Below are 25785 nucleotides of genomic sequence, written 5' to 3'. Positions count from 1 at the left end.
CACAAGCAGATCCCCAGTGACTGTAACAAACGGGTGTTCTACACTTCAAGCTGTCGTGATCCCCTGGGAGTAATGTTTTAATGTGAAACAACAGTCCTACAGGAGCCACATACATCGATCTGTGTAGTTGGGTTTTGGTTGGCTTGGAGCCTGACTCATTAAAGGGAACACAAAAGTCAGTTTTACTCTCAGTTGCTGCCAATAAACACAGTCAGAGTAGAGCTGTGGATATGGCAAGAGAACAACAGTGCAACTTCAGAGGAAACACTGTTAAGTACCAGAAAGCTTTTCACATGAAAGAAGAAATCCACTCTGTTGCTCTAGATACTGTACCATCAATGAGAGTTATGATAGTGTTGTAATTTATTTTGGTTGAGTATCCACTGACCTCTTTTCAACATTTTTAAGATGTTGAGAACTCCCCAAGCTCGAGTGGGAAAGTGTAGGTGGACAGAGTAATTATGAAACTCTCAGCAAATACAGGCAAGATAACAGCAGATTTTTCTCTTATCACAAGGGGTAGAAGCCAAAGTAGCCCCCTGAACAAAACCAATGATTATGTAAATTATTGGTACCACTTTCTAATAAGGTACAAGTTATAAAGAGTAACTAATGGCTATATTAATGACTAATAAATAATTTGCTAATGCTTCATAGATAAGCTGTAAGCCATTAATAAGAACAACTCTTTCTGGTTGGTGCGTATCCATCTCCAGATTTAGCTTTATAGCTCTTTGGTTCATCAGGAAGATCCTCCAATGAACCATTTGACCTCTGACCTTCTAGAAAAAAGCTGCAGAGCATCTGAACCACAATTCATTATTATTCTTTTCACTGGGTTACTGCAAGTGTCTGTGCTTGGTCCCCTTCTCTTCTCAATATACAGGATCTGCCTTTGGTGGTTACCATTGCTATGCTGATGATATCCAGCTCTATCTGTCCTATCTGACTCAGCAGAGATCTTAACCTGCCTCAGTGTCTCAAAATGGATGATGGAACGCCACTTTCAACTCAGTCTCTCTAAGACTAAACTACTTTAAGGACTCACCTATCAGAGAGGTTTTTCCCAACCCGGCAACCCAAAAGTGGCTCTTATTAATGGCTTAAAACTTATCTATAAAGCATTATTAAATGATTTATAAACCAATAATAAAGCCAGTGGTTACAACATATAAACCCTTTACAAAGGGTACCTTATTAGAAAGTGTAACCAAATATTCATGAAGAATAACAAACTCAAACTGAGCCAAATGAAAAGCAGAAACATCCCAACCTTTATTGTTTGTTGATTTTGTTCAACTGGACAAGGTAGGAAAATGTTGTCCGTTCCATGTAAGACCATTTACATGATTAAATATTTTCTAGGTATTAGTGCTAGATAGTATACATTGTTTAGATAACAGTCTACATCTGTTATATTTAATCATTCTGCTACCCTCCAATTTTATTCGTTTTTCAGATTCATTCACAAGGCATTGAGATTTTGGCAGCTGACAAAAATATAAGACATTAACCTTTATAAAATCCCTTTCACTGGGTATTGTGGTTCCTTTAAAATATCAACATAAGTTTGGTAAACCATGGTTGAAATGTTTGCCTAAAACAAATTAATCAGTGTCTTAAATGTCTCAAAATGCAAATCAGTGTAAAACATTTGTAGATAAATGAGTTGTTGCTTTTTGTAAACAGACCACATAGATTTCCAAAAGAATGAACAGTCTGACATCAGGGGGCATAGCTGGAGTCACTTACACCAGTTGTACCCACTGAGGCAATAGCACCATGTACAGCATCATGAAGTGGGACCATTTTTTTTCAGTAAAGACACATTTTCTTCCCTTGGATTGACTCTTTGCTGAGAACAAAAGGTTCAAGTTTTTGACAAAGCTGGTAAAACTCAACAGGGTGACACTGGACCTGTCACCAAGAACTAAATGCATCACACTCACATTTGTGGATTTTGGTCACAGCTCCTGTAATTCTGGTCCCAGCTGGTCTCCACTTTAGTCAAAGACATTTTCTAAAATATGGCTGCCGTGCTTCATATAGTGCCTGTAATCTGATCAGTCAATCAAGTTACGTATCACACATGCACTGTTGTTGTAACACACAGTCTCTGACTGTACGGCAGTTGTAGATTACATGTTCCATCCTAGTCCGATGTGGGTGGCCAGCAGGTAGCACATGCCGATCATACACGTCATTATCATCATGGGGAATCCTAACCTGTAAGAAACAAGAGAACAACAGATTAATGTCATGAATTAACATTTTATTCTTACTGGGAAAAAAATGTGGTCACCTCAAAGTATGTATAGTGCATTCAACTTATTCAGTCAAACAGAGAGCATTTGAAGGATTACCGAAAAAATGACAATGGTGCAAATAATGAATAAAGTGGTGATAAGTTTATATGATCCAGAGTCATACACAGGTTCATGGTCCCCAGACGATAAAATCCTAATGACCTTGATGGACTCCAGACTTTACATCAAGTGCTACCACAGGTCAAACTTTACAGTTCAGTACTTCATTTGATGACATGATACATCTAAAACTAATGATCAAACTCCCAAAGGCCTCAGCTGGACTTTGAGCTTAATGCTAATGTTACAATGTTAACTGTACACGATAACAAAAGTTACATGGCAAACTGCTGATGTCACTGTGAGCAGTTAAGATGTTAACATGCAAATGTTGAGCAAATTGTTGATGTTTTATGTCGCCTCGTAGCCGAGCTGAGTCTAAGTACAGCTGAACCTGATAAAGAGTCCAGTTTAATGTTGTGTGAATATTTCCTGTCATTCTCTCATTTCTTTTATTGGACAACTTGTTAATCACACTCACCACAACAAGTGGAACAGCACTCAATGTTGAATCAGTTAGCTGTCTCTATGCAGCTGACCTGACATTTACAAACAGGTGTCTTTATGCCGCTGTCTTTTTCACAAGCTAATTTTCTGGTGTGAGGTCAAGAGACAAGAAGCAAATTACAATGAGTGGGAAATAAATGGTTATTTTAGATGCTACAGCTCGAAGAGGCCTATTGTCTCATTCAAATGTTTTGCAAAAGTTCAGGAATATCTTTCCTTTTATATTTTTGCTCTTATTCTTCTACTGTCAAACTTCAACTGTCTGCTTCTCTTCATTGAACTAAATGTATTGTTTTTCTTTGTGTTAGAACAGCCGCAGAAAGTCAAATGCCTCATATGTGAAAACTTTCTTGGCCAATAAACCTGATTCTTATTCTGATGTGTGACACTTGACTGAGCCCCACGGGGTAACTCTCTATTCACTCAGCCTGCTGCACAGGGAGGTCAGAGCTACCCAGCCCTAATGGAGCTGGTACAAATTCAGTGTCTTGCTCAAGGACACCTCAGCCTGCAGGTGAAGGTTTGTCTTCCTGCTGACTATCTGCTGCTCCAAGACAGGCCCAATGACATGTTAAAATGGGCTTGCATATTATTTGCCAAATGAAATCACATCATGCTTGACGAAAGAATCTAAGAAGCCTTCAAATGCACCCAAACATCTGACTAGTCTAAAGTTGGGCACCTGTGACAGACTTAAGTTCGTTGTGAGGCCTTAGGAAATTGTGATATTGCCTGGCATTTGCAAAGGCCATCCCTATTCTCATTGCAATGGCTGAAATTTAGTTAGCTTCATGGCGCAACAGCAATGCCATAAAAGTAGCAGTGACCATGTAAAACTGTATTAAGTAGTATAATAGAAGTAGTATTAGTCAAACTGCTTTCCCAATTTTTCATTCCTCAATTAGTTTTATAAATGTAAAATGTGTCCTTAGATGACTCCGGAACTGCAGATGGTTTGTCATTTGGATGTCTACCATGTCCTATATGGACACATGGCTGCTCTGAGGGCCAGAGATCTGTTTGCCCCAAGTCTCTGACACAGATCAGGTTTGGAGGACAAAAAGAGTGCCAGCAATTCATCTCTGTCAAAGTAGCAAAGAAGTAATTAAAACTATTGTACCACTACTGAAAAATTAAGGGAACCCATGTCGTTAAAATATCATTTAGAGCAGATGTTGCTTACTAGTGTGATGGTGCAGTGTGAGATGTGAGGCTGAGTCAATGTTAGACTCAAATAAGTCAGGACCAAATAAACCAGAAAATAACCATAAACCTACCGCTGCCATCCCTCACACTGATGATGGTTTACATCATTGTTTATTAACAATGTTTGTTAATTAAGCAAGTTATTTCTTATGCATGGCCAATGATTATGATGATGAAGCATGATTACAATAGGGTAATGGGCTGTTTGTTTGGCCATGAACTCAACTTTATATTCTATTTGGTCTAAATGCAGTTTTACCAGTAGACATACTTTTATTTTTCCAGTGTGAAACATCCATTACACTGATGTGTCTTTCATTGCAATAGCTACTGTAGCGCACTCTCAGGTTAGCAGGGCCTCACAGACAGTTACGTGAAATGGCAAGGTTAACTGTACAAGCTTGATTTTTAGAGAGATGCAAAAGGTTACATGTCTCTTTGCTGTGTGTATCTTCTGTTTACCTGGGCAGGATTCCTTCTCAGAGGATCTTAAGGCCTGAGATGACTATTAAGATAATATAAGATAGAACTGTATTTATCCTGAAGGAAATTGTTGTGCAACAGTTGCAGTGCGAAGTAGGAAAGAGTGCAAATATAAAATATCAACAAAAGGTACAAGTATAAAAATATCAGTAACAAATGTCCAAAATCTACAAGATCCAAAATATACACAATGCCAAAAATATAAACAAGGTTAACGGTAAGGTTCTTGGTGAGTTGCATACTGTCTTGATATGTATGAGAAGTGGCAAATAGCTATGTATAATATCAAATCTCAAGTACAGGTAAATGCTTTGGTTCAGTTAACACTGACGTGTCCGTGACTTTCTTGATTTATTTTTTTACTTTCTCATATGAACTTGCCTTTTATGGAAATCTGAGTTGGAAAAGTAAAATATGTGTCAATGTGGTGGTTTAAGCCTGATAAATAATAATGAAATGCACTGATTCACAGTTGTTTGGATACTGCAACCAGAGGTGTGGACTATAATCTGACTTGAGTCATTAATTTGAATTACTTCATGCTAAAAATGTAGCCTACTCGATATTTAATTGAGGGTCAGTAGCAGCCCCAAAATTACAATGTACAGGTTTTTGGTATTTATGGCGCCCATACGGATGTATTCGAGAAATGTAGTAAAGTTTGCTGTTTGTGGCGTATTTCATGGTGCTTATATACAGCATGTTAGGTGCAAATTGGTCTATAAACAAAAGCAGCACACCCAGAAAATGTGTGTACCAATTGCTTCACATGGGTCTGACCAAGGATGTCAGAGTTACTGACATTAAATGGGATAAAATTTTGAACTTAAAAAGATCCCCATGTGGCCAATTAAGGATGTATTACATGACTTCCTTACCTGAGATATTTTTTGACAGCTGGAAAAGTTAAATGTTTGCTTCAGTTGTCTTCATGTTTGTTTCAGCACTTAATATAGTGCCCTAGTTAACTAGTAATCACTGTTATCCTTTGTTATGCTGCATCAAGAGTAAGCCGGATAAGAACTGTCTAATCAAATATCAATACCAGAAATGGAAAAAAACAGCAAATAACAAAAGAGTTTAGTAAATGCTTTTCCACACACACAAAAATACAGATAATACAGAAAATTGACTATATAAAAACACAATAAGGACTGAAATCATTTGAAATGCTATTCATGTGTATTTTGTTTCCTTTTCAAAGAGTAAGGAAAGAACATAGCAGCTATTGGCCTATTGTATCTGTTCTCTGTTGTATCTCTCTTATATAAGGTCCTCTGAATCAGAAGCCATTTCAAAGCCCTTTTTAAGATGACCTTTCAGAATGTCCCATATATCAAGTCTTCTGCACTGAAGATGCTGAGAAAAGCACACAAGAAGTCCAGAGGCCCTTAAATTAAAGAGTAAATGTTGTATGCGTGTGCGTGTGTGTGTGCATATCTGATAATTGTGTGGCAATGTATTACTCTTTATTGCTACAACTATTTCTTCATTCAAATGAATAAAATTATGCAGTTTCCATTTGATATGCATGTGGAAATGTCAAATTAGTACTTGAACTAAGGATTAATGAGGCAAGTCAAGCACTTAAGCTCATTAATAATGATTTCAATATGGCGTGGTGGTGCATTTAAATTGAAACTTTTTGAGTAGCCAACTGAATTGAGTTACAAAGGTCAGGGTGATTATCATTTTTATTTACACATCAGAGGTTTAATATGGGGTGAATAATGAGGAAACCCTCAGAGAAAAATGTTAGATAAGACAGAAATAATGTCAAAAATAATATCCAGCTAAACAAAGATTTCATATGATCTGCCTTTTAAAACGAATCTCTAAGAACCTGACCTTTCACTTCCTGTAATTTTAGAGGTTTGTCCCATCCATCACTAAACCTCAGTACAAACTGAAACTGAGGAAATGGCTTTAGCCTCCTGTTAGAATTTGGCAACAACTGTGAATTTACCATTTGCAATTAACTCCATATTTCCACATTTGCAGTAATTCTAGTAATAACAACACACAGATGTTGTTTGAAACAATTTAAATGCAAAATAGATTAATGATGATTTTATTGTTTGATTTGAACCTCTGTCCCAAGGTCCCTCTCCTGTTCATCCTCTACATGCTCCCCCTGGGTAATCTCATCATTCGTCGTGGTGTCCAGTTCTACGCCGATGATGTCCAGCTCTACATATCTGCTAAATTCATTGTCTCTGCAACTCACTACACCCTGACCAACTTCCCTAATTGAAATTAAATCATGGATGTGAGCCAACTTTCTCAAACTGATCTGTGACAAATCTGATATGATCAGCAACTCCACTCTTATCCCCGTCACATCACACCTGCAACTTCTGATTAATCTTCAACAGAAACCTTTCATTTGTACACTCACTCCCACTCCTAAAACACCTCCATTGGCTCCCTGTACCACAATGGATTCAATTCAAACCTCCTCCTCTTCAATCTCAAAGCCCTCCCTAACCAGGCCCCCTTCTACCTCACTGATCTTCCCCACCGCCTGTAACCTCCTTTTTTAGTGGTAGCAGTAGTAACATTAATAGCTAACAAAATGCTGGCATTAAACTGCAACTGAAGCAAAATGGAAATAATCACAAGAACGAAAGAAATTTCTTTTACTTTGAAAAGCACATTCTGTATTCCAACTGTGTGCGAAGCTTAGCTGTTTTATCTTGTTGCACACAATGGCACTGAAAGGCTGACTAGGAATAAAACTGTTCTACACTGTGCTGGTTTCTTTATGACAACGTAACCCACAGCCACATCGGTTACAGGCTCTGATTATTAGACCTTTTTGCTAAGTAGTGCTACTGAACAGAAAACTGCAGACCACTACTGTGAAACACACCACTCACCCTCAGGCTAAAGAACTAACTAACTGCTGGATAGAGGAGGAATGAAGGAGACGGAGTTTTGCGCACTCGTGTGTTAGCTTTATTGACATACCATAAACTGCCTGTCAAACTAGCAGGGCTTACAGTTCTGAGGATGTGCAAACTGTCACAGTTGAAACAGGCTCACGCCACACTACCAGAGTCATATATATTGGTATTTAAATTATATTTTAATACATAAAATATGTAAAAATGGGAAATCTGGTATTCCAGTCCAAGTCCTTCACAAAGCCCATTAACGGACAAAAGCAAAGCAGCATAAACAGACCACTGTGATTTTTATCTTTGCGGTATGAATGTCCACTTAAGATGGATGGAGTGAGGAATCTCTAAACTGTTATCATAATCAGACCCCTCCACAGAAGTGAATCTCTTTCTGCTGAGCAATATCCATTTCCCCTTCATTGGCACAGCATGATAGGACAGAGGGCAGATGAAAAAGTTGCCACAATACGGCATAGAGAGGAACAAGGTTCACCTTGACTAAAAAATCCCATCGTACCTTGTGATCTCATACATTGATTTAATTGCATATGATGGGAGCTCTTTGAAGGTCCAGATGCAATCTCAAAGACTTTCTTTAGATAAACCAGAGGGACGCTTGCTCATCTGACTGTATGTGTCACTGACACAGGACAGCACTGCTCCCAATGACAATGCTTGACCTGTGCTATTCAATAAGCAGTATGACTTAGGCTGTAGAGTGGTACAGAATATTATCTCTGTACCTCCAAAAATATATAGGATTTTTTTCTGTCGTATTTTTCCCCTGATTACAGTGTATGTTAGATTTCTTGCAAATGAAGGTAGCACACCTGGAGTCTCTAGTGAAGGTGACCATTGTTCCCAGTACAGGTCTCCTTTGCAGATGCAGAGAGCTGTATGAATGGGAATATTCATTCTGTCACATGGTGTAACAAAGGGAGGCAACACAAGGTGTGGAGAAACTGAATAATAGTTCTTTCTATCTAACTCATCTCACATTGTTTAATGTCATTTGAGTTGGGGCCTGTTTGTTTACTGTGCCTGGTGGTCTATGCACAGTGAACAACAGACCAGGAGCTCTACCACAGTAAAAGTCAAAAACTGAAAAGTAGTTCAGTGTGGTTATTACATTTTTGATCATGAAGCCTTTGGTGGTTTGCTTTCTGACTGCTTTACAAGTCCTTCAAAGCTAAGGGGTAGACAACCTGACAACACCAGTGGGGAGAAAATGAGGTTGAGGAGATGTTAGCCTATCTGTGCCCTGTCATTAACCTGTAGGAAAACAACTTTTCACACTTTCAACACTAGTCACAGTTTAAAGATGAGATTAGAGTATAATGACAGAATTAAATGTCAGAGGTGGACAGTAATTAAGTAAATTTACTTAAATACTGTACTTAACTATAAGTCAGGTACTTGAGTATTTCCATTTTATTCTACTTGAAACTTTTACTCCACTATATTTCAGAAGAAGATATTGCACTTTTTACTCTACATGTGACAGTTATGGTTACCTTTCAGATTAAGTCATAAAATTATATGATAAGTAAAACACAATGCCTGGTTAAAGATTAAACCAGTTGTTCCCAAACCTTTTTGGCCTGTAACCCTTTACAAAAAAGTGCCTATTTGGGCCTCTTGTCATGTTTCAGATGTGTTCAAATTAGTTGTTAGCATTTCCACCAAAGAAACATTTCGATCCCTCTAAACTTATGGTTTCAACTGTTCAAGGCCCAAAGAAATAAAACTCTCCATTATGAAAGACAGAAAAGTCAAAATTAATAAATACAAATTTGTGTATCAGAACTGTTTTTTGTTCTTTCCCTCTCCCATTAATCATCCCAAGACCCCTCAGATTTATCTTGTGACCCTTTGGAGGGGGCCTGACCTGGAACCACTGAATAAAGTAGTTAAAATTACCTCCACCTCAAACAGCTACAACAGTTTATGCACCAATAATACTGTACATCAGTCACAGGGGGCGTTTTTCTGGAGGACTTTTACTTTTGATATTTTGAGTATATTTTGCTGATAACACTTCTGTACTTTTACTTAAGTACAATCAAGTATTTTTTTAAACATTTTATTTTAAAAAAGCTGTTTATGTTGTATGTGTTTTATTTGTTTTTATCTTATTTTATTGAATTAGGGGTATTTTATACCATTTCATTCTCTGTAGAATAACAGCAGCTATTTTTCACACTGAGCATGCAAGCACTAGCAATGGTTCATACCCTTTCGAGCTGGACTACCATACAGTACATATAGAGTAGGTGCTTTTGCCATGCTCCCCAGATTAGTGGTTTGAAGAGAGGAGGATGATCAGGGCCTAGAGGCATGAAGGAAGCAACAGGGACCATACCAACTAACTGCTGAGCTATTCAGGGCCACTCATTTTCCTTTGTGATGTTCTTTAAAAAAGGCATCCATGTCCCTGTGGGCTCATCTGGGCCCTGAATTTAACCACCTGATACAGCACTAGTCAGACCCAGCTGCCTGGAGTCGCAGACAGACCTCTCTCTCCCTTACCTGTCTCTCTGAACAGCTGTGACCCTTGCCACAGACAGCCAATTACAGGCAGTGCTTCAGCCGAGAGCAATGCTTCTATCCAATAACTGTAAACACAGCTACAGTGTAAGAGAAGCAGAGCTGACGGGCTGCAACTGTTCTTATCCATTTTAATGAAATACCATGCAGATGGACAAGCCTGGAGTCTTTTCAAGGCAACAACAAATTTGTCAACATACGGTACAATAACTAACTGTGATGACATTTCTACCAATTATTTAATTGGTTTATACTGGAACTTTTTAGCATAGTGAGAAGGAAACAAGAAACAGACAATGACTAGGTAATTGTGCAGTTTCTTTCACACCAAGGGTCACCTGTTATTCTTTTCTTTCAACAACACCGGCCACACTCTCACTACCTGTCCTCTGCTCCTCCTGCTTTAGGAGAAGCAGAACCAAAAAAGATGGGCAAAATCCTAATGGAGCCAGTTGAAAATTCTGTCATACTTTAGTGTTGAATGAAATACAGAGCACAGAAAATACACTAACAGGTCTTTTATTGGCTTTTGAATGACTGATGGATGGTCGCATCCTTCTAACATCTAATACAAGACCATATCATCTTCTGGTCAACTGAAATTACATAACTAAAATGACGTACTGTAATTAGGTTTGCAGCTAACAATTATATTCATCAGTGATTCATTTTTGTCTTATTTTTTAGATTAATTGTTTGGTCTTTAAAATATCAAACAAAAATGAAAATGATCATCGCAATTTCCCAGAGGCCAGGGGTCGCATCCTTAACATGCTTATTGAACAGTCAAAGCAACACACACTCACATTTTAAAAGCTGGAACCTGCAAAATGTGGCATTTTTGCTTGATAAATGACTTCAAATGATTAATCAATTATCAGAATCGTTGTCACTTAATTTTCTGTTTATTGACTAATTGATTAACTTACTAATCATGTCATCACTTACTGTAAAAATGATTACAACCACCATTTATATGGAAACAAGACCAAGGGGGATATTTGCTAAACCTGTTGAAAATTACCGTCTGTGGCACAAAATATTGCATAAAGTTTTGCCAAATTAGACCAGATGCTGAGCTGCTTTGACATTTGTTGTTGACGCACATGTCTGGAAAGTAATAGAGTGCAAGGGAAAATGTTTTCTGCCGCTGAACTTGTTGAAGAGAAGACATTTTTGGGACTGCAAGTGTGCATTCACCCTGACAGAGAAGGAATATAGGTGAGGCAGTATTAAATAGCCTGTTGTTGTCAGCTCAACAAAAAGACCAGTGATTGAATTACATTTGGTAATTACATTTCTGGTAATGGTCAAATAATAATATAACGGCTTGTGTTGTGGTGCTGAGCAGAGCTTCAGTAACGTAACTTCATAATGCATCTTTAAAGTTGCGTCTCTCTCTCTCTCCATCTCTCTCCCTCACTGCTTCTCCCGGCTATAGTCTCTCTCCCTCCGTATATATCCAATTAAACAGTGCCGCCTGCTTTTCCCAGAAGTTACATTTCAAATGTAATTTCCTCTGTTTCCTCAGTCTGTGGTGATAAATCAGGTATAAGGAGTCTACAGCCACAATACCAGCTTCATGAGACTGTACTTAGGCACAGCTGTGCTCTTAGCTAAATGCTAACGGCAGCATGCTAACATGTACCAAATTTCATGGCAATCCATTTCAGAGTTGTTGAGATATTTCAGTCAAGACCAAAGCGGTGCACCGACCGACATTGCCATCCTTAGAGTCACACTGCTAGCGTGGCTAAAAAAAGGAAAGAATATAAACCGCTCACACAAAACCATAAATGTGCAAAGGAAGGCAGAATTACAGACAAATGACCATTCACCACGTGATTCTTTCTTGATGTACATTTGATGACAGAAGTCTACGCAGCGCTGGCACAGCCACAGACACTGCCTTAAATTAGTGTCAGAGTGTATGGTGGCACTGCAGTGAAAGAAAGTCTGTGCTCATGTAAATCCCACCTGCAGACATTCAAGTCACCGATTCAAATGTAATCTGTTACAGAACAAAAATCCCACAAGGAACGGTCTCGCTCTATCTCCTTTCATCATTACATACAGTACACTGAGTAGTTCCATAAATCAAATGATATGCTGCTAAACAATTGCACAGAGATACACAAGTCTGACATTACCCAAAGAGACAAACTAAAAATAGATAATAATAAAATAATAAACCTAATCAGATTCATATTTATCCATCTTTCAACATCACTGACCACTTCTACAGGCAAACTATAAAGTATGTCTGGCTGTTACATCACCAGATTGCAATGTAATGACATTTTTCGCCATTCACTTGGGTTTGTTTTTTTTAAACAGCCAGAGAGTTCTTAACTCAAGCTCTCATTGAGTGTTTCACTCAGTATCAATTCATATATTCACATATGTGCGACTTTCTACGAGTCAGTGTATCAGACTGTTTTTTCTGTAGATGACTGAGCACATTTTGCTACAGTTTGGGTTACTCCACACTCACTGTAGTAAACATTTCTCAGTGTCCTTACAGTGTCACTGGAGAGGACACAAACTGAAATCACTGCCCAGACCAGATGACATTAACTCATGTCTGCCAGGTTGTTTCCTGGAGTTATTTTACTGACAGAAGGGTACCCCTGCTGTCCATATCCCAAGCAAGGTCAGGTGGTAACCCTTAAAAAAACCTGGTCCTGCTTAGACAGATGCACTAAATGTTGCACTACTCAGAATTCCAGCAACACCCCCTCAAAGAGGAGAGCAGCTTCTGCCACATGATACACATTTTAATGAAAAGGACTCTGGGGAAACTTGGGCATTCGCAATTCAGGATCTGAATTGTGAGACTTTTGGCTTTTCTCTAAATGTTCTCGGGCAACTCAGTAGACATTGTTGGCATCTTCTATCGTACCATATGATGGATATTAACATGTAAGTACCCCTTTAGGCAGTATAGCCTATAGTACAGGATTCACAGAGATGCACAAGTCTGACATTACCCAAAGAGACAAAATAAAAATAAAGCAACTTTGGGAGCAAGATTTTAAAACATGGTGTTTATTTTTCTAACGTCTGACTGCTTGATATGTTACGTTTAGTGCCGTTAAGGTGAGAGAGAGCTTACCTGAAGAACTCCATGAAGGAAAAGCCGTAGCCGTGTTGTTCAGCAATTCCTGCACACACAACATTGGCTGATGCTCCTATCAATGTGCCATTTCCTAAACAGACAGGAAAACAACATGAAGGACAACTATTAATTGAAATCTAACTTTTTTTTTAAATATTCAATGTCACCTAAAACACAGAGCATGAGAACAGTTACAAAGGACAAGTATTCAACATTTATGCGCTGCTATATTAATAATCATATTAAGAATCATCATCATCTTTCAGTATTTTCAGCCTATACTACTATAAAGTTTTACTATTTTTAATCTATTGTAGGCAACATTTTAACAGTCAGGGTACGTAACCATCCAGCCGCTCGATACTGCTCACATCTCAAAAGGTGTCAGTGTGGGGATGGAGCTCGGCGGGTGGCAACATCATACTGCCAATCGATAAGGACCTGTCACACTGCAGTTGATTAAGCTGAAACACTATGACAGCTCTCTAACTCTCCATCTCTCTCTCTTTGTGTCCTTCCCACCCAAACAGAGCCACACTGTGCTGAAGGGCCGGCCGCTGGGGTGAGGTAGAGCCTGAATAAGGCCAGCTTTGAGGGCCTTGGGCTGCTCTCACAAAAAGCACAGCCTGACCTCCCCAGGGAGCAACACAGCTGTGCAAAGTGTGGCTGTCACCTCGAGCATATGATGTCTCCTTCTGGCAGGGGCCATCAATAAAGATCCACACCTAAACTATAAAGTCCCCAGTGACTGTAAGAAACTCTGAAATGTTGTTGTGGGTTTTTAGCCCAAAACCAAACTGTCTCATACCCTATTTTTATTTTTATTTTGTAGTTTATATTTTATCACATGAAGTGGGTAAAAATAGAGGCTTACCCCCAAGGCAGGCTCCCATGGCCAAGGCAAAGATGAGAGGTTTTACTGGCAAGTTCACATCTGCATCCTGACTTAGGTTGATTAGAACTGGAATCTGTGAGTACAGAGATAGAAATGATTGAAAACATACACTGCTTATGTCTGTCAGAAAATCATTTTTATATGCAATGCTTTTCCAAAACAATTTTAATAAGAAAAATTAACGTGAATACATTTCTAAACATTATTTCAGTTGAGTTTGGTGCCTAAAACACAGAATGCAGTCTCAATCTTTCCAATACTAGCAACCCCCAAATACATATACTATACGCAGGGACACCATCGATGATGTGGTATATGTGATGGGTTTTACATGCAATATACAGTAGGTTATGAGCCAGATCAGATCCCACCACGATGGCAGTGTGAACTCAACCATGTCCCAACCGTTTTAGAATTTCCTGAAGATTGTGGATTATGTTCTGAGGAATTTACTGAAATGAATATGAGAAAATGAAACATTAAAGCTTTCATGTGCAGCGTAGTAGAGAATATTTCCATTAGTTCCTGCTGGTGTAACCAGATGTTGCATGACTGAATACTGGTGTGCACATCACTTTTGCCAACCATACTAACAGAGCATGCATACACTGTACATAGCCTAATATCAATCAAAATGTCTTTCCCTGGTTGGGAAAGCAAACCCTCGCTGAGTATTTACAGGAACTATGAAAAAAATAAATAAACCCTGAATCCTAATGATAAAACGGTTTGCATTTGGTTGGCTGCCATAGAATCGTTTAGAGGAATAGTTCAACATTTTGGCAAATACACTTATTTGCTTTCTTGCAGAGAGTTACTTTAGATGCTACCACCAACTGCTAACTCTAGGCTGTACAAAGACTTAGCCTGGCTCTGTCCAAAGGTAACAAAATCCACTTAAATTTAAACAATAAACAAAATACAAGATGTCAATTAGTGAGCTTTAGAGGTGCTGGTAGGTGGACATTTTTACCTTTGGACAGAGCCAGGCAAGCTGTTTCCCTATTTCCAGTCTTGCTAATCTAAGCTAACCGCTGCTAGTTGATGCTTCGTATTCACTGTACAGACATGAAAGTGGTATCAATATTCTCATCTGACTCTGAGCAAGAAAGCGAATTAGCATCACAAAATGTCAAACTATTCCTTTGAAAATTACATTTAAAAGAGGCTCTGAATCGATTGATTCATGCGTTCATTTTTTTGGTCTCAATGGGTGAAATAAATCTTTTCTCAGCTTCAGTCTAGAGTGACAATCAGGACATGCTTTCTTATCAGCTGTTCACTGATTTGAAAATTGATGCGGTTTGAAGTCTCTTTTATAGGTAGAACAACACTTGCATGGGCTTGAAAATATGGAAAAACAACCAGAGAAAAGGACATCAAAACCCTAAGATATACTGGCTGACTAGTCAAAAATCTGCTGATATAATTCTAGTAAGCAACATCTCTTTCTGTCAGTGGGATAACATCCTTTCTTTTTCTCACTGTCATTTTAATTGAGCACACTGGCGGCCCTCTGAAACATCAATCTCTGTACACTCTATTACTGTTTAGCAAAACAGACAGCTGACAACTAAAGTGGTGAGGTGGCAGTTAGTAGCTCTGCATAATTCATGAGTGTCTAAAAGAATCTTTCTGCATTTTAAGATAACTGTTGTTATATGGAAAGTCAGATCCAGTACCATTTTATAGGTCCAGTACAGACTTCACTCACAATCTAAAATAAATGAGCATGTTATTTGCATTTGGATCAGCATTGTCTTCTCTGCTCTTCTTATGTGAAACTTGTCAGGCCAGTGATCCTGCATTTTAGGTATCAAAATATTCAATAAGTCCTGGCTGGCTAATGGAAGATGCAGTGTTTTATTTCAATAATGTTAAAGACTTCAGAATGGTTAACAGATAATACATATATAACAAATTATGCTGGAAACCAGATACATTATGTCGAGGCAAGTGTGTCCCAACACTGTATAAAATTAAGGATTTCTTAAACCAGGCATTATTATATACCTCATATTGTTCACTATGTAAGTAATCTATACATTACATTCTGCGTGTAAGTATGATTAGTATTACTTATCATACTTACACGCAGAAGTAATACTACCTGAAAGTATACAACAGTTGTTTAAAATGAGAAAAGGCCAATATGATTTGAGAGGGTTTGAGAAACAAAGGGTCAGGACAAAATCAATCAAAAAAAATTGTATTTCTGTTACAGGGGTGAATTTATGTTGTACAGCTGTAGTGAGGAAAAAATGTAAAATGCATGATTAGAATAGCATGTTGACTTTAGAATGGAAAATTATGTACATTATTGTACATTTTTGTCTTTTGTAGCTTCAACCTACACCTTTTGGATCTATACAAAATATGATTGCTACATTGTATGTTGCACAGTATGAGTCAAGAGAGACTGCATTGGAAAGGCCGACACCGGAACCATTACCTTTGAGTTTTCTTAGAGCCATAAGAACTATAACGATAATATAATAATGATGAACAAGTTAGAGTTAAGTGCCCTTAGAGATTGTGTTTAAAAGTCAAAAGTCACCTCAGCTATAGTAACACCTATAAATGGTGTTAAATATACCATTTATAGGTGTCAAAACACTCCATACTGGTCATATTGATTACAATATTTTATAGTAGCTAAACGTTAACTAGCTGAGGTAACTAGTGGTGAAACCCATCTCAAGTCAAGTGGTTTGGGACTAGTTCTTTACTACTTCATGTATGAAGATGACCTGTTTGAACTGTGTTTGTGTGTGTGATTTCACAAGGATATACTAGAGTGTGAAAAGAAAGCATCACGCAGAAGCCTCTTACCATGGTGGCAGTGAAGGGAATGTTGTCTATGAGAGAAGAGGCCAGAGCTGAGACCCACATCACCAAGATAATGGCTATAGCCAAGCGCTGGTCTTCTGGCACCGCCTGAGAGGGGAGATAATAAGAGCCACAGATAACTGCTACTTTCATTGCTCCTGAGATGCACACGCCACCCCCACCCCTCAGTCCATCACAGATTTAAATCAAACACACCAATTATGTTCATTCTTTGACACTGAACCTCTCGTCGGGGAGTGGAGGCTGAGAGGATGAAGCTGTTTAAATGTGTGACACGACCACAGGTGGTGGTAGTGAGGGTGTCTTTGGAGTTTTATCTCTGAGCTCTGCAGTACACACACACACACAGCGAGGCCAATTCTCCACATGTGACAAGCATGATGTTGTTTGAACCCTCTTGATAGTCTTCTCTTAGGTACGCATGGCCAGGTTAAAGGAGGCAATATCTCCTCCTTTCACCTGTCCCCTACTTGTATCAAGAGAGAAAGGCCATGCAATTCTACCCAGCATGTTGTCCATTGTTTGGGGAGGCTGTGCAGGTCAGAAACCATGAATAGCACACCACCTGTCATGTGTGATTATAAGACTTATAGAGGCCCACAGTCTAAACACAAGCTGACGTACCTATTACTGGTGCAATTCTCTGCTAAGAGACACCTCGCTTGCATGATGCACACAGGCTAGAATATGGGTGAAAATTACCTCAGAGGCCTTCAACTGCTGACAGGAATCAGATGTAAACGAAATAATTGAATTCAGAGCTGTGCAGAACAAAATCAACATGCATGAAATGCAATACCATGTCACCTGTGCCCAGTTATTAGTTATGCCAGTTGCATGGAGTCCTGAGAGATGATTGTTAAGGTTGAGAATCAAAGGAAAAACTCACTTTTATAAGCAGCGCTGTCTGTTCTCCAATATAGTCGATAAGCTGCAGCTGGGCTAAAGCCTGAAAAATGAAGAGCCGAAGATTAATACGATAAAAAAAAAAACAGAGGAGAATTAGCTATAGGTAGGATTAAACCAAGAGAAGAAAAGCAATTTGGTTTTCATTTAGCGGCCATTAAGTAGACAGAGACAAATCTATTCTTGTTATCGTTATTGACACCGAGAACAAAAATTCCTTACGGGACTGCTTTCTGACAATATACAATGCATTCAACACATAGTCTATATCAGACACTTAGAGGAGAGAAACAACAAAGTTCATTTGCTGACATTAGTCTTTCTTTCACTCTGAGGCTCATGGGTAAAGAAAAAGATCATTACTTTTCAGATTGTGAGACTGACTGAATTTCTGTCTCATAAAGATGCTTGTCAGAGGGGGGGCCTAGCTAAATCTACATTTCTCCAAGTTCTGGCTCACTTTTTAGTTGTTATAATTACTTCATGCAACAAATGGAGGCTCTAAGCAAAAGTTGTTGTTTGGCATCAGTTTTTGGTTTCCACTATTTTGTGTTGAGTCCAAAATCTCTTGAAAAAATGATAAATGGGCTTTCAGTCAATGCCAAAAATATGGGCTCTATGTGAAATACCTCCATCAAAACGAAGAGGCCAGCAAAGAACAGTAATGTGGCCCACTCCACACGGTGCAAGATGATCTCAAAATCCTGGATGTCGGCCAGAACCATAAGCCACAGTGCACCCAGGATAGCAATCCAACCTGAGAGAGAGAACAAGACATCTCCCTTTATAGCTAGAAAACACTCTCACATACATAAAAATTCACAGATTTATAACAAGAGGACATATTGCACACAACACAGGGGGATACTTAGGAGACTTTTAAAATGATTAAAAAGTGTTAGTTAATTCAACAAAATAGAGTTCCATCTGCTTTCTGTTCACTTAAATTTATCTTTAATCACAAGTCTCAAAAAGAACAGCAACCTTTAGTAAATGTTACAGATGCCACCACTGCGTTTTTACATCTAGGCCTTCATTTCCCACTGTTTGTCGTCTTTGCTGCCCCAGATAAGTCAATGGTCAACAAATATCTAAAAACAAATGTATGTGTGAAAATGAAAATGCCAGAAAATCAACACATGAGAAGTCATTCTGCTGAGGAGTGTTCAACGCATGCCCTCTCTATAATGTAATAAAGAGATCATACCATGAAGTGGTACTGGTAGGATACAATGTATAAAGTATTTGGTCTGTCTTGGTGGGTTTAATGAAGCATTCATTATCACAAAAATGTAATTTCAACACATTCTAGTATAGAGGACAAAAGTTGGCATCAGCCTGCTGATATTTACAATTAGAGAGTGTTTTTGAAAGATGGAAGAGTGTGCATCCACTTGGAGAAAATTTGATTAAACAGGTGAGCACCAGTGATTGCCTTGGCCGAGGCCTTTGGGGAAATAATTTCACAACTGATGAGAATTAGTGAAGAAAGAAGAGCAATGGAAGGACACAAAAGGGAGAGTGACAGAGGGAAGATTAGAGACAGAGAGACTGATAAGAAGATTAAGACTGCTGAAAGAGAGACTCAACACTTTTGCAGCTTCACAGCATGTTTACATGTCTAGAACCTGCTGTGTTCCTGATAGTCTCAGGTCAGAGTTCAGCAAGAGCTGGCAAATGTGTTGTTTTAACAGACAATTTGGTTTTCCAGTATTGACTTTAATCTCTCACTGATGATACAGGCAAAGGTTTAGGGTAAATGTGGGCCAAAGTTTGCTGGAAATGACCAGTGAGTATGAACAACTAGGCAATGGGAAAGGGCAGTTGGTGAAGTGAAAATAGATAAACAATGAATACTGAAAATCTATTTACAAAGGTTATCCATTTCAATTTCATGTTTTATAATGGTTTTGTTTTGTTATATTGAAGTTAGGTTACTGTTGTTAACCAACAGTTGCCACCAAAGTAAGCTTGTCTCAACTTCAAACTAACACTGTTTCATACAGTATATAGTATACATTTCAATGAGAAACATTTTGAGCAAGATTTGACAGAAAGTTTTTCTTTAAACCTGCATTAATTTATTTTTTTGGAACTTGGGGGCAGCACAACAAGCTGTGAACACAACATGGACATATCACCCTATTAAGTTGTTTTAGCAAACGTGTTAGCAAATAGTTGGCTATTTACACATTGAGCAGACATGGAGCAACATTATCATTTATCTGAAGTTGAACACTTAGCTCTGTTTTTGTCTCCACTAACTCCTAAGGGACGTATCTGGCTCTTTAGCTGCTAAATGCTCCACTATGTTCACCAGCTAATCGCTAACTTTGTCTGTCTTGTTTGGTGCTGGACAGGTAGCAGGTAATAGCTGCCTGCTATGTCTGAAAACAATGTTGATGAGAGCCGTGAGAGTGAACCAAAACAGCAAAGTTGCGGGCCATAAAACCAAAACAATGAGCTGAAAAACACAAAAAAAAGCTCTTTAGAGCTGAGGGGAACTGCAGAATTGGATAATATTTCTCTCTGGCTTCATCAACGAGCAACCCCTTTCACATACAAGTAGCCATTTTTTAAACTTTAACATAAAAAAAATAGAAAAATATAGATTAGTGCAGCTTTAAATTTGTCAGAAAACATTCCCTGTGTCTGCTTATTTTGAACAGTAAGTAGGAAACAGAGAGACATTTCATTGGGGATAGTCCACAGTATTAGTGTAGATCCTCCAAAGATCTCCTTCATATACAGTACATTAATATTCTGTTGAACTGGAGTTCATCATATGTATGCAAAGATAAAAATGTGATACATACGGCTTCAAAAACAAGTCAGTAAAAATGGAGCTAACCCTAACCCTAATGTTAAAATACCTACAGAAGCTAAAATAGTTAGCTTAACTGAGAAGGCAGAACTGCAATTAATTTATGTTTTACAGTTTTCTGAGGGAACTCTGTGGGTTGACATATGAGGTTGTACTGAAGATTCTGAAAACATTTTTCATTCGAGTTTAGAGGAGAGTTCAAACAAGTAAAGCTGCTGCAACAAAGAATAGTTCAGCAGGGTTACAAAACACTGCTTCTACTACACTCTCCCCACGAACAGTTGATTTTCATTAGAGGAAATGTGTGACATATCTGTCTTATATAGATGATGTCTGTTGAAGGTCTTTGCTATGGTAAATGTTATGTTTTCATTCCTACATATAAGGCTAACTCTTAGCTAATAATACAGAGTTCAGTTAGAGTTACCTCAGTGTGCTTTGGTGTAACAATGAAAGTCAATGTTAATGTAATACAAATAAATTCAATTTTTCATTTAAATTATTATGATGCATGTGTCATCTAGCAAATATATTGATCTTTTTAGTGAATCGTCCATTAGAAGTCCATAGATCCTTTTGTCAAAAACAATGAACAATAAAAACTTTCCTGTAACATAGTAGTATCTAGCAGATTGAAAAAAACAAGTAAATAACTCACTAACCCAATAACCACCGCAAAGTTCTTTGATTCTTTCAAACAGGACAACAACAAATATCGACCCAAATATGACACTAGATTTCCTCACTACATCAATATTTCCCGAGGCTGCATCCTGAACAGGGCCAAGAGCAAGCAGCAGATAACAAACCTAAAGAGCTCTCCAATTAAAAAGAGCTTTTAGGTAAGTCTGAGCAGTTTATGATAGACTCATCTATCATTTGCAAGACAACAGTGTCTGAGACAGGACTGTGCTGTGAAAAAAGGCTCATCACAGATATCCATAAGGTACACAGAAGAAAGTAAATGAACACAAGGCCAAAACCAGAAGATAAAGGGCTCGAGTATCTTGTACACTTGTAAGCATATGGTTAGATAAGAAACTGATGTTTCAGGTATTTCTTCGCCTTGCCAAAGATTTGACTAAAGATTCAAAGCAATTAAAATGTCGGAATTTAACCAAAGTAAGAATTTCTAAAAATGTCTCTATTGAAAGACCAATTTGTGAAATACTAAGTAACATCTCTAAATCTCTAAAGTCTTTAAATGTTCAATGATTTTGTTCCTATATTTCCCACTTGAGCAGTGAAAAATGCTAAAAACACTGTGTAGATTCACAGTGTTTTTAGCATTTTTCACTGCTACACTCTCCTGATTTCTGCATAGGGATCAATAAAGTTTTGTCCAAGCCACAGTTGTATCTCACATAACCAGAGACACATTAGAGGGATCAAATGACCAGGTGTAATCAGACTGAAATTAAATCTTAGCGTGTGAAGTTAATGAAATTTTAATGAGGCTCAATTTTTAAAACACGTGTGAATGAATAGACTAGGCTGCTGCAGCAGTCAACCCTGACTGTGACCTGCTTGCATTAATGAGAACAGTGTTTGGACAGGTGCCTATCCCTCCACAGGGACAGAAAACACGCTGCTGTGGGGTCATTCCCATTTAATAAATGTCACAGAGAGGTAACCTGAGCAGCGGCTGTAATTAACTGAGCATGTTTGGAGACTGAGTGGCCTCAGCAGCGAGAAGAGAGAGATGACAGGGTGTGTATGAAGACAGCCATCTTCATTTAGGGATAGTGTTAGCATTAATGAGATGCTGTTAAGGTCACCTGCTGAGCACACATCAGAGACATCACAGTCAGAGGAGTCAGACAGACAAGGTATAACCCTCAAGCTAATCTCTATAGACAGATATCTGCATATGAATGCAGAGTGTGTTGGCAAGGGACAAGATTTTGGTATCGGAAGCATTCTGGTTTCCGTTTGTAGTCCATTTGTAGTCTGAGTAGTATTTGTAGTCTGTTTGTAGTCTGAGTAATCGGACTGTAAACATTGACTGGCGCACGGAAGAGAAAATCTTGGCCCGGATATCCAATTAATGGATAACGGATATCCGATGGCTGCACCAGAAGCCCCGAAACATTGGCCGTTGCCCCCAGAGGTTATATCATCGTCAGATGATAGCTGATGTCCAGATTTACTAACATGCCCAGAATATGCAAGCAGCACAGATTTTTAGGCTTGCTTTTGTCCAGGCAGAACACTGAAGTCCTGTTAACATCAACTGACTGGTAACATCCATTCATATTCATACAGATACATACATACATACATACATACATACATACATACATACATCAGTATGTGATACAGCAACTTTATAACCTGACAGTGATACTCTCATGTTAACACCACATGCTGCTGCAGCTCCCTTCAAACAACAACATCCTTGAAACTTTTGTTAATGGATTTGTCATTGGATACTGATGGACCATTGAGATTTGTCACAAATAGTAAAGCCATTATAAAGCCATGGTTGGGTTTCTACAACCATATTTTGTAAATATCTTAAAAATGGTAACAGAACTTATTTGTATTAACACTATCTTAGGGTTGCTCTTCCCTTTCACATGGAATATTCTGCAATATGTCATTACATTAAAAACATTGTTCTCTTAAAACCTGCAATAACTGATTTTTTTGGCCACTTGTGGGCAGTGGAATCAAGCTGTAAACACAACACTGACACATTATCACTATTTAAGTTGAAAAGTTAACTTGTTAGCAAACAGTTGCCTAATTTCTGTACAGTACACATCCAGTAGACACCAAGCTACATTAGCATTTATTTGAAGTTGTGTTTCAATATTCATTCATATTCATTCCCCTTTTAACGTTTTTGGCCACCAACCCCTGAAAGAAATATTTGGCTCTTTAGTGGATAAATACTATTATGTTCGCCAACTAGTCGCTAACTTTGTCTGTCTACCGTTTGGTGCTGAGCAGGTGTCATACAGTGGGTTTTTTTTTTAGCTTTTTCATTGAAGAAATGCTAAAAATGATGCTAATTATTGAGCCAGAGATTGAACCTAAACAGTAAAGTTGCAGGCCAGAAAATCAAAACAATAAGCTGAAAGACACTAAAACACTCTGTGGAGCTGAGAGGAACTGCAGAGTCAGGTGACAATTTTCTGTGGGCTTGTAACTCTGAGCAACATCTTTCACATTACATGTGGTTGTTTCATCCGTTGTTATTATAAAAATATTGATTATAGCAGCTTTAAGACAATGCAAATCATTGATGTGTGAATTTGACAGTCTCATCTGGTTACCTATGTTTGTTAGGACCTGGATGTCATAGCCTTATGAATTTACTTTATAATGCTATACTTTAAGATTGTTCCTGATTCTTCCTGTCGATTTTACAACTCAGTTATTTATTTCTGATCTTGTCACAGGTCCACTCTGCTGTTTGTGTGTAACTCAGTATTATTGCGGACTATCTTTGCCAAGAAGCTCTTTAAAAAGAGTCTTAAAACACAATTTCAGGTCAAATATTGTATCAAAGTGCATATTTGTAGTTTTACCGGAACATTATTCATCAACACAGCTTTGAAATTGCAACACATGAATAGATGTAATGTGATGGGTCTAAATGCAGTTCAGTATTCATGTAATTTGTTGGTTGCATTTGCTAGACAGCCCATTATTTGGGCTCATTTTAAATGCAAGGACAGAGGAAGCTGTGTTTCATAATTACATGACAGAACCTATAACCACCCAGTGGGGCCTGTAAAAACAGGGCAATAATGAGATAGTGCTTTACTTACCGAGATCAAGATGAATGCTGGGAAGGAAGGAGTTGAGAAAGAACATGAAGATCACCACGCCAAGGACAGACACACACTTCACCAAGAGAACCTTGTCAGTTATTCTGTGCTGTGGAGGAGAAAAACATATTCTTTTATCATACGACTGATGGAATTTGTCTCAAGCGAAGTTTCAAAGACTAAGCCAACTTCATTATTGAGATAACATCAATGCACCACAGTCACAGTGAGAAATCTGTCTGAGGTGAAGTATGAAAGCCTACCTTTTTTTGCAATTCTTGAATGTTTTGCTCCCAGTTCTTATCCTCTTGAGAAATTTGTCTGTCAGAAACAGCAACATATTAATCTCACATTATTTTATGAGTGTCAATAAACAGAGAAAAAACATGTAAGTATAGACTAATTAATCTCTTAAGAGTTTTATAATATTGGTTCAATTATGGAAAATGGTGCCTCTAATAGCTGTTTATGAATACATACTGAATGTTGTGCTGTTTTTAGGTATTTGTTGGGTGCTGTGTACTTCTGTATTTCAGTGGTATTATATTGTATTTGGGCTATAATTGCTATGTCTGTCTGGAAAACATTTTGAACAAGGGGACAAAAAATGTAACTATTCTTGGACTTCCTCATGTTCTCCCTTCCTCAATTATTTTTAACCAAACAAAAACACAAAACAAATTTGCCAAGTACAATGTTGTGTTTTAAACAATAATCTAAAATAAACTCAACTACATTTGCATTAATGGGCATACATTAGATGTCTCATTCTAAAAAGTCATCAACAATATTATGATAGTGAGACAATTATAATACTGAATTCCTTGACTCATTCACACAACATGGACCAATAATGTCTTGTAATGTAATGTGTAGGACTACAGAAAATTAGTTTCTGTGAGAGGTGATAAAAACATTCTTAACAACAGATACATTTTCGGTTTTTCAGTGCTTTTTTTAACCTTTGGAAGGTTTTCATCATCTTGCGGAGCAGACTTTCCAGGTTGAGGACTTTTTGCATCAGGAGGCATTTCACAGCTGTCTCCTCTCGGCTGGCAGGGTTAATGCGCTGAGCCGTCTGCCTCCAAACCAGGATCTCATGCTTGAGTTCTGGATGAATAGGACAAACAGAGCGGGAGAGAAAGCCACCTGTTTAGTGCATGTTAAACACATGGGTTCACAGAGTCATTACAGTGGTGAAGCTTAGTAACAGTATGTAGCATGTTTATAGTGGGGGATTTGGTTGGAGGCTGACTGAGAGGATATAAAGATGTTTTTGGTCAATATGCTTTGAATCCCATAGAGGGACTAATGCAGCCAGGCGATGGGCACATTGACCAGCTCAGGAACAGCCCATGTTGATGCAGAGATAAAGCCTGAGGGAGCTGGACGCCTGTGTAG

At 38.2% G+C, this 25785-nt stretch overlaps 1 protein-coding gene across 2 annotated transcripts in view; it reads right to left on the bottom strand.

Moving 5' to 3' along the window:
- Positions 1-1251: 1251 nt before the first annotated feature.
- Positions 1252-25785, bottom strand: part of oca2 (oculocutaneous albinism II) — a 50221-nt gene continuing 25687 nt past the window's right edge. For both annotated transcript variants that reach the window (XM_044200300.1, XM_044200301.1), the window contains exons 16-24: positions 25347-25494; positions 24648-24705; positions 24385-24493; positions 18411-18538; positions 17765-17824; positions 16858-16962; positions 14005-14098; positions 13128-13221; positions 1252-2226 (exon numbers count right to left, since the gene is read on the bottom strand). In XM_044200300.1, the coding sequence (XP_044056235.1) occupies positions 2139-2226; positions 13128-13221; positions 14005-14098; positions 16858-16962; positions 17765-17824; positions 18411-18538; positions 24385-24493; positions 24648-24705; positions 25347-25494 (884 nt within the window). In that variant the 3' untranslated portion in view covers positions 1252-2138. The remainder of the gene's footprint in view (positions 2227-13127; positions 13222-14004; positions 14099-16857; positions 16963-17764; positions 17825-18410; positions 18539-24384; positions 24494-24647; positions 24706-25346; positions 25495-25785) is intronic.

The sequence above is a fragment of the Siniperca chuatsi genome, linkage group LG6 (assembly GCF_020085105.1).
Source record: "Siniperca chuatsi isolate FFG_IHB_CAS linkage group LG6, ASM2008510v1, whole genome shotgun sequence".
Taxonomy (NCBI): Eukaryota; Metazoa; Chordata; class Actinopteri; order Centrarchiformes; family Sinipercidae; genus Siniperca; species Siniperca chuatsi.
Note: the sequence above shows the minus strand (reverse complement) of the source record. Positions and strands in the feature narration are given on the sequence as shown.